This window comes from Pteropus medius, unplaced genomic scaffold (genome assembly GCF_902729225.1).
Source record: "Pteropus medius unplaced genomic scaffold, Ma_sr-lr_union100, whole genome shotgun sequence".
Taxonomy (NCBI): Eukaryota; Metazoa; Chordata; class Mammalia; order Chiroptera; family Pteropodidae; genus Pteropus; species Pteropus medius.
The window spans coordinates 454,105-467,999 of NW_024344433.1; the positions used below are offsets into that span (position 1 = coordinate 454,105).

A 13,895-nucleotide genomic window follows, 5' to 3' on the forward strand; every position below is an offset into this window, starting at 1 on the left:
TCTGCCCTTTGGCCATGAGGTCCCTCCTCCCAACTATAAGGACCTCCCTGGTGCCCTGGCCCCTCTCGGGGGCCACAGTGCTTTCAGATATCCCAGTCTTGCTCTGCGGGTGGGGAAGAGCCACCCCACTGCCCCTCTGCTGCCCTCTTAGCCCTGGACCTCTGTGGGGGTTCACTGCTCCTTTCGGCTTCACTGGATGGTGAGGTCCATGTTTCTCCTACTTCCTGACCCCCCATAGTATCTGGAGTTTCTTTCCCATCACCCACTCTGCTCCACCCCCATCCCACCCCTCCACCACCAGCCAAGCTCAGTCTCCACTTTGGTCTCTTCCTCCTGCTGCCCAAGTCCCTCCCTCCATCTGGGCAGAACCACAGTCCAGACCCAGCCAAGCGTCTCTAGCTCTGTCCTCAGTGGGGCAAACTCTCCTTCACGTCATCCAGGTTCTGACTCTTGGAGCTCTAGAAGAAAAAAAAGGAGGGCTTTCCTTACCTTAAAAACCCAGTCTTGCAGTTAAAAAAAAAAATTTGGCTATAAAGACTGTGATATTTATTACAGATTTGAAAAGCACATTCAAGTGTGCATTTGGCTGAAACATCCACCCCGCCAAAGCTGAGGCCAGGAGAGGTAACGCGGTTTGTTATCTCAGCATTTTACTCTGCTGCACAGAGCTGTGCCCCTCTATGTGGTTTCAGCACATGGGCGGAATGCCCATTGCTGTTTATACTAGCACCTCACCATACCAGTTGATCCTCACCCCAACCCAGGCAGTGCCAAGAGCAGATAATCTTATTAACTCTGTTTTACCAGGAACAGCACAATTAGACAACTGGCCCAGGGTCGCACAGCTGCAGAGTTGCCAATGACCAGTCCTGAGTCCCAGACAGACTGGCACCTCCCCTCACCCTGGCACTACTCATCAGCAGCGTCCTCTGCCCAGAGATTATGTGGACACTGCCCCAAGACTCTCTCTGGCAAGAGGAAGTAGATGAGCAGGCAGGCTCGATAGTCTCCATTCTGGTGCAAGCTCAGCACTGGGCCCCCCACTTCTGCTTCCTCGAGAGGGGTCCAGGGCACCAAGCTGCTGTGAGGGCCCAGGGGATTGGGGCAGGGAGGAGATAGAGTGGACATATGCATCCTTCCTGCTGCCCCCGGCTAGGAGCCCAGGCTGAGTCAGAAGCCACTTTGTTCCCTACAGAGCCCCTGCTCTGCATCTGAGCCCATTCTCTGGAGTCTGTGCCCCATACCTGCCAGCCTTTGGCATCCCGGCCCCTCCCTTGAGCCTCCTCGGAGCTGCCAGTGACTCAAGTTGGGAAGTGTCTGCTCCTCAGCTCTGTGCTAACTTCCTATGGGTTCCAAGCATTTTAAAACATGACCCACATCCTAAAGAAGTTTCAACATCAGTGATTTCCCATAACAGCAAAAGGCCAGTAATGCCTTTTGTGCCAGCAGCTTTCCATATTTTTTGTATGAATCATCTTGCACACGCTCTTTTTTTATACCTGGAGGAATAGGACTGTGAATCTTGGTAAGAGTTAGCCTAGGTATGGTCACACATCCCAGTCACCTGTGTTCTGTTGGCTAGGAGATACTGACTGGAAAATGTTAAAATAACACCAACAAATAAGAGAAACTTGCTGCAAACTCTCCTGGAGTGTTCCCTAAAAGGAGGAGGAGACAGCTGAGTTCATGCAGCAGACTCGGGTCTAATGTGGACTTTTTACAAAGATCAGTCTCAACCCCTTGACCTTTGGGTCGTTTTCACATGTCATTTTTGATAAGTCGTGGTTGCTTTGATCTCCTTTCCTTCCTAAGAGAGCAGGGACTGACTTTGTGCCCAGGAGATAGGATGAGGACTAAGTCTAAACTCCAGAAGTATTTCAGGAAAATGCCACAGGGCAGTACAGTATGTATGGTCAAGCCAGCAGAGTATCCGGAGAGACGGGAGAACCATAAGCCTCCTGGAAGAGGCAAGGCTTCCTGTTGGAACGGAATTCAAGGCAATCTTGGGGGTGTGAGTAGAGAGGAGGCTGCCAGCCATTCAGACCCGGAGCCTGGCACATACAATAATAGCAGGAGTGCAGCTGGACCTGAGTAGGGAGCAGGAGAAATGGTTTCAGAGCAGAGAATATAAGACTTCAGATTTAGCCGAGAAGTTTTGACTTCATCCTCTAAGCTATAATTTGCTGTTGATCCCATTTGACATGATGTGAATCATCTTATAGGCAAATCGATTTGCCCTTGCTAGGAGGGTGCAGAACTGGGAGAGAGCATTGACGTGGATGGGGGGCTGGCTCTGGAGTATCCCAGGGTCACAGAGCACCAGCTTTCCCCTGAGCTAATAAACAAAGCCTTGACCAAAGGGTGGACCAGTCTGAGCTCCAGTCCTCCAGGTGCAAAGAAGGATAGTGATCTTTTACTCACTGGATCGAATTGAGGAGTAAATGAAGTAATGAGGGTAGAACACAAAGTATGGCGGATCCCGCCCCCACCTGGTGTTGGTTCCCTTCCCTTTGCATTGCTCTGTAGAACAGCGTCCACTGGTTTTGTGGCTCAGCCACAAGAGCCTTAGGCAACATTTATTTTGAGGGCCTAGCCGCCACCATTCTGCTGAATGCTGAGCTTGTGAGACAAGAATCCAAATAGGCCAGTAAGGAAGGGATTAGGCAGAGACGCCTGTGTGAATGTCCACGCTTCAGGGACACACTGCTGCCCTTAAACCACGTGAAGCCTTGAACAAAATGGGAAGGTTGCAGGCATCTGAGTCCCTGACGTGGAGATGCTGTCTATCCTCTCTCTTTCTCGTAGCGGGCACAGTCCGAGTCCCTGAGCGACCTGACCTGCACCCTGGAAGAGGAGCAGCACGATGAGAAGCCATTACCAGCAGTCAGCTCGGAAGATGAGCCCAGTGCTGGACAGCAGGACGGGGTCCTGGACCGAGGCCCTGAGCCTGGGAGACCGGCTACCATGCTGCCACCAGGGGGCGCCCATGCGAGACGGGCACGCCTGCAGCACTCCCCAGCGCTCAGAGCCAGTGTGGAGGAGGAGGGGGAGAGCTCCCCTGGGGACAATCCCTCAAGCCGCCCAGCCACCCCAGAGGTCATTGAGCCCAAGTCAGGCCCGGCCTCCTGCTTGGAGTCACCATTTGTGCCAGAAGGCTCCCCTGATCCCAACAGCGAAAACCAGAGGGAGGAGCTGTTCCTCACAAGCACATATCCCGCAGCCAGGGACACAGCTGAAGAGGTGGTCTGTGCTCCTGGAGATGATGAGAGTCGGTTATCTCCCCACATCCCTGAGGAAGACACGACACTTCCTGGGACCAGCCCTGCTACCCCCGTGGAGGTTCCTTCTGGGCCAGGCAGGCCAGACCGCAATGTGCAGGAGGCGGAGCTGATGCTGGTAGTGCCCCCTTTTGAGAGAGCAGGGACAGAGTGTTCTGAGGCCCCAGCCCCAAGCCCCCCAGTCCCCAAGAGCTGCTTAAAACATAAGGCCCAGGGGGCCAGCAGGAGCCTCAGCGTGTCCCTCACCCCACCCGCCTCAGAGTCACCTCCAGAGGAGCCCACTCTCTGTGCCCTGGACAAGGAAGCCACCCCCCTGGGATCCCCCAGAGCTGAACTGGCCAAGTCTCCGCAAGGAGGACCCAAGAGGGTGGCACAAGAGCCGAAAATCAGGAGAGGTGGTGGGGAGCCTCAGAGCATGAAGAAGTTCTCGGTGTCCTCGGGCCGGGTATGGCCACACACAGGCCACAGAGAACATCTGGGGCACTCTGGCCCCGTGGGCCCCGCCACTGTCCCCTCCGCTGTCCGGCTGCCCCTACTGAGGAGCACCCTGGCCTGGAGGAGCGAGGCTGCTCTCGATGACCTCCAGGCACCTCCTGAGCCCCAGATTCAAAAATTGGGCCCTCAGGAGCCACCATCACCAGCTGAGTGCAGCTCCCAAGACACAGGAGACATGGTGGCCAGCCAGGCTGGGCTGGGCCAGAGCCCCCAGGATGTGGTGACCACGCCAGCCACAAGAGACCCCTGCCCCACTGCCCAGGAGCTGCCCGCGTGTGGGGACAGAAGCCCCTTCCCCATCAAGCTCCGGTCCACATCTCTCTCTCTCAAACACAGAGATGTGTCCTTGCCGGAAGTGAAAGGAATCAAGAGATACAGTGCTGAGGTCAGGCTGGAAAAGGGAGGCCTGACTCTGCTCTCAAAGGAGGACAAGAGTCACATGGGAACGGCCCCCCCTACTCGGGGGACCAGGTCCCCAAATGGCCAGGGAAAGGGGCGGGCTCGGCCATCAGAGCAGCTGGGGTCCAAGCCGCCCCTGCCCAGGAAGCCACTTCTGCAGAACTTCACTCTCCCATCCCCACCCGCATCACCTGATATTGGAGATGTCAGCCCTGGAGAGCTGGAAAAGCCTGCACTGCCCCCGGACCCCAGAAAGGAGAGAAGGTCGCCCCACAGGGGAACTGGTAAGATGGTGTTTGGGAAGGGATGGGACGAAGGGAGTCACGTCGGTGGGAATAGCCTGCTGGATGGCCACCGACTACGTACATACTTCAAGTAAAAACCTTGTTGCAGGGGGATTGGAAGAAAATGTCTGAATTCCTTGAGATATTACTCATGGTTAGGGATGGAGAGTAGAGACGAGGAAACAAATACCAGGATTTGTTGTCAGTTCAGAAAAGTCAGGAAATTGTCCACACTCTTTTGGTAGAGTATTATTCCCTGGAGGGGTGGGCCTCAGTGGGCCCCTCACATGCTGCTCCACTGTTTGCCTCTGGAGCTCTGCGAGGCCCAGGACCCAGGGACCTGCTGGCTTTTCTTGGAGGCATCTGGTTCCTCTATCAAATAAGGTCCTGACTTTCCCCACAAAGGAAGCATTTCCTCCAGTTTAATGAACAAGATTATGCGGCCCACCGTCACGCAGGAAGCTCCCCATATATTGGAATCACAGTTTTTGTTAAGTGTGAGGGTGGGCATTATCTTTCTGTCCCAAAAGGGAGCAGTGTCAAGATTAGGGCGGAATGCAGGCATCTTCTAAAGCAACTGTCTTTTGAAATGAACATAGACAGAACCAATGACTCTTCTATGTCATTGACATTTGTCACTTTTTATTTACAGTGTTTCAGACAGAACAAGCACTGTTGCAAACAGGTGTTTGCAGTGGAGGTAGACAGTCCTTCAATGAAAGACAATTTCTTTCATTAATGGAGAGCAGTGTGCAACAAATGAAGTTTCCCCAAAGGAGTGATGTGCACAAGTGATGCGGCCCCTGGGGGGAGGTGTTCAAAGGCAAATTTTATTTAACAACAACTTCCAGGGTATTTTAAGTGACTACTCTTAAGTCCAGGACTCCACTTAAGCACTGCATTGTGGGACAAAAAGGAAATAAAACCCAGATGTTCTCCTAGGGACCCCACACTCTAAAAGCAAGATGGGGGCACACTGAGAGGAAAAAACAAGTTCACACAAAACACCAGGAAGGCAGATTCTGAGAAATTCTAATCCTTTCTGTCTCCTTCCTAGGAAGTTGGTAAAAGTGCTATTGTACAAAGCGCTTTGTCTAAGGTGATCCCGGCAGATGCAGGTGGTTCTAGGGAGAAGTGCCAGGAAAATGCCCCCACTTGTGGCCTTCCTGATCCGGGGCCCTGCTCAGCATTGATGTTTTGCTGCTGCTGCCCCTACCGTCAGTGAGGGATCTCTGGGGGAGGTTCAGGCTATAGCTGAGGGTCTTCTTTGCCAACTCCCAGCGAGGTCCTTGAAGCCATTGCAAAATGATTCAAAAAGATGCTGGTTGAAACAGCAAGGGGGATGGGGCTTGCTCTGGGCAGGTAAAACCCTGACATCAGCACCTTCCACCTTCCCTACCTGGAATTGAAAATGTCCCTCAGGGGCTCTCGGAATGATTGGAACATAACCACTTACGTAAACACAGGACACTCAGGTTCCCAGTGAGAGCCAGGAAGGAGGCTTCACAGAGCTGTGCTTCGAACGTTAATAATTCATGACTTCTTCAACCTGCGCCTGAGAGTTAGACTTTGTTCTCTGTCAGATGCCTGGAATGTGGTGTCATTAAAGACCTTCTGTTTTTTTTCTTTGATTTATAAAATACGATGTATTTATTCATTAACAGCTTGCTTAAATAGCAGAAGGGGATTCTCTTGTCCATCTGTGTTTATTAACATCGTCTATGGCGCAGATGAATGACGGATTCAGGTGAATTTCAGGGCAAAAGAATCTAGGTGACTACAGGGCACGGGTAGTGGTTTTTATTTGTGTGAAGAGAAGAGGAAAGAATATTTGAGGGACTAGTTCCAAGACAAGCTGTGGGGTCTAGGGGCTGCCTCATGCAGACCAGAGCCTGATCTCAGGGTCCGTGCTGCTGGACCCATCAGTGAAGCAGCCTCTACACCTTTCCCAGACCCTGCATCTATCTGCGGTTTGATTCATTGTCATTACTCTGCTGTCATCCACGTTGCTCCCAAGTTATAGCAGCTGAAGGGATTTCAATTCATATAAAATATACAGATCATGAAAGTTTTAGTAACAGCATTACTCAGTTTTCTAGAAAAGGCCTGATTATTGCTGTTTATTATCTTGTGGTTGTAGGCACTTTACCCAGAGCTCCAAGATGGGCTGCCATCACCCCTGTTCCCCTTCCAGGGCTACAAATCATAAAGTCAGGTTAGTGAGGTATCCCAGATGGGCCTGAGGTTCTGCCTTGGGGCTTCAAGCTGCCTTATCTCCAGCACCCCTATTTATTTCCCCTTTTCTTCCCCACACCCTGTAATCGTCTTTGGAAGTGTGGAGAAATCCTTCCGCAAGGGAGTGGGGTGGATTGGATGGTTGTTGCAATAAACAGAAGAGCCAGCTTGCCAAGTGGGCTGGGCCTCACAGGGCCACCTCGGGGTGGGTACTACAGGCTCAGTGCCCTATCTGTGCTCATCAACTACAGGACACTCCTCAATCTGCTGATATGCCATTCAGCCGGTGAATGGCTTTGGGTTATCAGACTTGTCATGTGTGCAGGATGTTACCCACCCTTCTGTTGGGCCAGTCCAGCCCAGAGTCTTAAGTTACAGCCTCCTGCACTCAGGATTAGAATCAGAACAAAGCAGTTGGAGATTCTCATGTAGAAAAATGGTAAAGTACAGAAAGTATATAGAAAACAACAGTCACCTACGAGTCCACTCAAGAGATGTTATTCCTGTTGACCTTTCCTTAGAGTCCTTTCTCTCTGTGAGTGCATGTCATTTATTTTCTACATAGTTGTGGTCACGTGTTGGATATTTTGGACAGTAGCTGGACAAATCGCAACCCTCACCTGGAGCCTCGTTTGATAAGCAGCCTCAGTCTCCAATCCAAGCTCATTCTCTCCAGGATGGGCCAGTGACAGACACAGTGACACACCCAGGTCTCCAACCCTCTTTTTCTGGGCTCTAGGGCTCACTTATTCATTCTTTCTATAAATATTTCACGTATTCCTGCCAAGAGCACAGTTCTGCGCTGGCCCCAAAGGGTAGTCAGGGAAAGCAAGAGGGCCTCACCCTCAGGGAGCTTATGAGCCTGAGAAGCAGGTGGCAGCTGGATATCAGAGGGGAGTGTGGATAGATGCCCATCTTGTCTTTGGCTGTCAGGGAAAATGAACTCAAAGACACTGTCACATGATGACACAGTTATTTCAACATATTCAGATTCATTTGAGTAGAATACGAAGGGATGGTTTTGGTATCATGCTGAAAATATACTCCTTTGTCTTGAGTTCTTAAAGAAAACCAACTTTGTTCACACCTACCTTTCTTCCCCCCACAGCCACTTCCTGAGTGAGCGTGTCAACACTCTGGCTTCCGTTCCCTGCCTTCCCCGTGCCCCTCAAACTGCGTGTGCCTTCCCCGTGCCCCTCAAACCATGTATGTCCCCTCATCATCCCCATACAGGACAGGACATGCATTCTCACCTGTCACCTGATGGTCTCTGTTCCCTTGACTCCCTCGTCCATGGCTGCTCACCCCTAATATTCTGTGGGCAGCCCTAACTTGACATCTCCATGATTGTGATTCACGTTATTGACACCTCACCCACCCCAGGCCAGTGTCCTTCTCAGTGCCCCTATCTGTCCAGATACACCAGCCAGAGGTCTTAGAGACATTACAATAGTTTACTATGGAAAAACTGAAAGGGCAGGAATCATAGGGAAAATCGCCTTGTGGTCCTACTGCGTAAAGAACATGTAAAAAGGGACTTGTGCTTCTGACGGAGGTGGAGTAAATACGTTCCACTCCCCTCCTTTTAAAGCCTGGACCAAACGCAGAGGGCATATGTTGGCAGACTCTGGGAGGCAGCCAAGAGCAGGGAGACCAGGGTGTGGAGAAGACCACGCTTGTCCATTACTCTTCTATGTAGTCACACCATCATTTCTCTAGAAGTGATGCTTAACAGTGGGTTTTCTGTCTCGCAGGGCATGTGCAGTTCTAATTGAATAGATGGCTGACTTCATATGACCCTCCATGAAGATGGGGCCGGCTCACACCTCTTTCTTTAAGCAGGGTAGAGACTAATTTCTCCACCCTGGCATTAGTACCAGGTGTTGTCAGTCTATTTAAATTTTTCCCCCTAGTCTGATGGATGAGAAAATGTCAGCAAGTCCTGGTCATCCTAATATGAAGTGTCTTTGTCCTCCCCAACCCTGCCCCCAGGTCAGCCTCATCACCTTTAATCTGACACCAGCAGCCCGCCTCCCTGAACTCTCTCCGTCTCACCCACTCTTCCCAAGTTTTTAACTCTGTTAAAAACTCTCAGAGCCTTTTTGTTACATATGTAAAATAAAATTCAGGGTAAGGTATTCAAGGCTTTTTAAATTTTGGCCAAAGTCGGTGTTTCTGCCTTCCTGAGTTCCTCCACCATGCCTATCCCCCTCTGACATCGCCAGCCCCACCTCTGCCACCAACTCCCCCTCAGGACGCTGTACACACCCCTGCTCACTTTGAGTATGCTTCACCTCCCCCTTGAACTTGACCTTGAGCTCCCTGAGAACAACAGGGGTTTGTTTTTTCTGGCAGCACCTGTGCATGGGGGATCCTGTCCTGCAGTGGGGGGACCTGGGCTTTATTCTCATGACCAGGTACAGGGACCTGGGAAGGAAGCGAGCAAGGCAGGAGTCTGAGTGGTGAGACGGAAGATGCTGAGTTTAGACACTTTACTCCAAGGTCCACTTGCCAGGGGCTATGGGATCCAGAGCTGGTGTGTTTCTTAAACTTTGAGTTTTAATTTCCTCTTTGTAAAATGAGGTTGTTAGTAATACTTAGGGCAGCAAAAGCATTTTAACTCCAAAATGTGATACAGCTTCATACAGTCCAGTCCCATTTTCCTGAGATGTACCAAACTGCACCCCCCTGGGCCACATCGGACAGTCTGCGGAGGTGGCGTCCCCCTGTCCTGGTTCTGCCAAAGGTGCCAGTGTGTAGATATTAGCCCCCAGGGTGAGTGTGTGTGCAGAATCCTGGCGGCAGGGGGTGGGGGGCGGCGTGTCATGAACCACCACTGGCACCCTGAGAAGGTACATGGATCCTGAGTGGGGGGAGGAAGAAAGGGGGTTTGCAGAAGGCTTTCTTCGAGACACAGCTGCAGTCCTGTGAGCCCCCAGCCCAGTGGGGTGAGTCCAGGGACCCTCCCTCATCCAGTGCACAGGGGCCCTTCCCTGGCACTTCTTGGAGAGTTGGACAGGTATGCCCTGCAGCTGGGAGGCCTGTGCTGGACTCTCACCCACCTACTGTGCTCCCAGGACCCTGCCTCATGGAGAGGGCAGAGGGACATGGAGGAGCAGGAGCTGGGAAGAAACCGAGCCAAAGCCAGAGAGGACTGGCAGTGGAGGAGAACCCAGCTGAGTGGGTTTTAGACTGGCGCAGCTGACGGGACAGAGCCCACCGACACAGTGGCAGGTGCCAGAGGAGAGCCCTGCCTGTCCTCCTCACCACCCCTCCTTCTTGGACCCTCGCCTGGGGAGAGGAGCCCCCACGCCAGCTCAGACACCCTGTACTCAGGGAACAGGAGACTTAACACTGACTCAGTCCTGAGGCTACGCCCTGTCCTGGAGTGACCACAGTGACTACTGGGACCTGAGGGTGACCAGGAAGGTACTGAGAATGCTCCAATTCCCATCTCAGGCAGGGGAACTGCAGGGGTCAAGCCATGCTCTGGTCTGTCTGGAACCTGTTGGCCCAGCGTTCAGGTTCCTGCGAGAGTGCAGCCCACCTCCTAGGTGTGCATGGGCGGTGCCACTTGCCATCCATCAGCTGCACTGGTGTCACTTCAGAGGGCATGTCAGCCCTTTCTCCAAGGCAGCCATGAACCTCCTGTGGGCACTGAAGCCCTCTGTGCACTTCCCCCAGGGCTGGGTGCAACAGGGAGAAAGTGGGTTGGCAGAGGGAAGGCCATGTCTTCGTGACATAAGTGCATGAGCATCCCAGGCAGAGGCCCCTCTGAGGGGGGCTGAGGAAAAAAGGTACCAGAAAGCCTGAGAGAGGAGGCCAGAGACGGGGACCGTGTGGGTACCAGCAGGGGCAGCCCAGGGGGTGGCATCCAGATACAAGACAGTGGGCACTGGTGACCTCCTGGTTCTCTAGGCACTTTGTGTCAGCCAGAAAGGGGACACCATGGGCCAGAAGCTTGGAGCAGCATCCAAATCAGTGCCTCCCAATGCTGGCTGCAAATCAGAGTCATCGCACCAGATTCTGGTTGATTTGTCTGGCGTGAGCCCAAGACAAGGGGAGTGCCAGAGGCTGCCCAGGTGATTCCAGTGTGTGGCCAGCACTGAGGATGCTTGTTCTAGGGTGGCGCTTCTCAGACTTACAGGTGCCTGTGAATCTTGTTAAAATGGAGATTCTGATGCAATGGATCCAGATGAGTGGATCTCAGACTGCCCTCTGAGCAACACGGACCCAGGACTGCGCTTTCCGACACAGAATCACTGGCTGCACGTGGCTGTTTCAATGTAAACTTAAATTTAAATTAAATTTTAACATTCAGTCCCTCAGTCACACTGGCTGCATTTCCAGAGCTCAGTGGTGGCGTGTCATTGCCGAAGGTTCTCCTGACTGACGCTGATCTGGATAACGCCCTGACTCAGTGCCATCATTAGCAGTTCTCATCTCTCCAAGACCCTGTGAGGGTTGGAGTCTTCCCAAAAAGCCCTCAGCGTCAGAGCACTGTCATGCTTTGTCCTGCTTGTCCGTGCGTCAGTCTCCCTCACGATGCCAGCTTCCCATAGGCAGCGTCTGCCGTGGATTTACTCGCCACTCGTGTACACTCAGTGAGTGGGTAGACACTGCAACCATAGCTAATGTATATGGAGCACTACTTAGTGTCAAGTGTCACATCAGACGCTTTACAGTTCAGTCTCCAAGAGCAGTCCTATTTCATAGAAAGGAGAGCTGAAGAAAGTGCTCAAAGGCATGAGGGGAGTAAACTGAGAAAAGCCACATCAACTCCCACGCCCGTCACTGTTGGTCTGTACGGCCGTGGTTCTCGACAAACGAGGTGAGGGAGACACTGCCAGCATCTCAGGGGAAAAGGTTAAACCCTACAACACACAGGACAGCCCCTTCAGCAGAGGATCCTCCAGGCATAAACCTCAGTAGGCCTGAGGTTGACTATGTCTGCCACTCGATAATGAGTGACAACGGGGAGGGAGTGGTGTATAGGAAAGATGTGGAGTCCCATCCCTAATATGAAATGGTGTGTGATATGTAGTGGTTGAAGATGGAGATCAGAAAACGTGTGTTCTGATGCCCTTTGTCACTTGTTGGCCGTGTAACCCTGAGCAGGTCCCATATGCCATGGGACTCTCTTCCCATCTCTGAATGGGGATGGAAAATGTTTTTATATTACAAGGACAGTTGCGTGGGTCATTGTGAACATGATAATGCTCTGAAAGTCAGGACCGGATGAACCTTAGCTGTTAGCATTTCTTTGGTTGGGAGAAATTTCCCTGACCATCTAGGAGTGGGGCGGGGAGCGGAGCGAGGGGAGCAGGGTGTAACAGAGGATGGAAATCCATGTCTGTGGCCAGAGCCATCCCTCAGACTCATGATTTGTTCTCAGGCGGCCACTCAAGACAGCTCTTGCAGAATCCAGCTGTTTCTGGAGACCCACGGAGACCAAGGCGGGGTGTTTGTGTACATGTTGAATTGTAAGAGGGCGCCACGTAATATAATAGTTTTACTCCCTCTTCTCCTTTGTCCACTGTAGCTCACAATTATTTTCAAATAACAGTGCCTTTTCACCCCCACATCCTTATAAGATCCCATTATCTCACCAGTGGAGACCTGCTGTCTCTGTGCTCAGAGATGGACTTCTGTCATTGCCTTCTGGCCAGAGGCTGTTTTAATCACACTGACAGTGGCGGCTGAGCAAATGGACTTTCAATCCAAGCTCCTCCATCACAACTCTGTGCCCTTGAGCCTGTCACTGGCTCCCTGGGTCTCCACTATGAGATTGGGGGTTGGGCTGGGCAACTCCAGGATGTCTGCCAGCCTTGACAGGCTGAGGGCTGAGCTCAGCACTGAAATCAAATAACGAGTCAAAGCATCTGACCCGTGGGCACCCCAATAAACGTGCCTGCAAGTGACCAGATCCTCAGCCCCATGCATCCAAATCTGTATGTTATTCACACGGTGATTTTTCTTTATAAATGCTTTTTCACAAATTCTGCGTATGAGCCCTGAAGCAGTTAGAGTTGGTGCTGTAACAACAAAGGCAACTCCATTTGGGAAAAGACTCACATAAGTTCCTAGTATGGAGGCCCGCACAAACCTTCACCCCGGGACAAGGACTGTCCACTCTGTTATCAGCCCCTGGTAAATGCTGACACCGGGAAACCTCACTCCATCTGCCCTTTCACCAGGACTGGGCCAGTTATAAAACCATGACCCGCTGGTGGTTATCATTGTCTTAAACTGACTGTCCTTTGCATGGCTGAGCAAGCAAGATGCTTCATAGAGAGTCCATGACACAAGGAAGAGGGCACAGGCCTGGCTCTCACCTGCTGTGATATGAACATTGATGTGTGGGTTTGAAGGTTGAGTGTGAGTGTCCCCTAGGCACCAGGCCCCGGGGGTGGATGCTGAGACCACAGGGAGGCACGTGTTTCTAATCTAACACACTCTCCAGCGTGCCACAAGTCCTTCTGCAAGAGCAACTGGGAGTAGAGGGGCCCAGAGCCCACGTCGAGTGAGCCAGAGCCCTCTAGAAGGGTGCGTGGGGGGGCCCTGGGCACCGGTCTTGTTCTGTTTTTTTGATCTGTGTGTTCAGTGTGTGAAAATCCATTGAGCCGCACACACGATCTATGCCCTTCTCTGCAGTGTATCATTCTTCAATAAAACAAACAAACAAACAAAACAAAAAACCAAACTCCCCTAAGGGTCTCAGGACTCACTGAGTGCTTGGATGGCAACAGGGAGAAGAGTTTAGCTCCCTGGCCATGCAGAGAAATGAAGCAAGTCTGTGCCTCAGAGCTGTGTCCATACTGTGGATAGTCAAGGCTGCTGCCAGAGGGTATGAGGGTACTCCCAAGGTTGTCTTCCCCTTGATGGTAGACCCCTTTGGTCCCTTTACTTCTCCTGGCCCTCAGATGCACCCTTGGGTCCTGGGCCCCCTTGCCTTTCCTGTTGCTTCCCCAACCTTACCCACCTAGTCTCCTCTTCCTCTCATTCTCTAAAGGTTCCTCTGGGTCCATTTCCTCCCCCACATAAGACCTCACGAATCAGCAGGGGCAGAGAGCCCGCTTCTCTAAACACAGACTCACTTTACAGCCCATGTCTCAGAGCCTCTTTCTCAGCCACCAGGGCCAAACCGTCCCTCCTCCTTCTCCCAACTCTAAAGCCAACAGGCACTGCTGGGGTCTCTTCTTCA

The 13,895-nt window shown here is 52.1% G+C and overlaps 1 protein-coding gene across 1 annotated transcript in view; it reads left to right on the forward strand.

Moving 5' to 3' along the window:
- Window positions 1–13,895, forward strand: part of CRACDL (CRACD like) — a 100,455-nt gene that overhangs the window by 79,971 nt on the left and 6,589 nt on the right. The window contains exon 7 of the mRNA XM_039872481.1: window positions 2,806–4,456. Coding sequence (XP_039728415.1) covers window positions 2,806–4,456 — 1,651 coding nt within the window. The remainder of the gene's footprint in view (window positions 1–2,805; window positions 4,457–13,895) is intronic.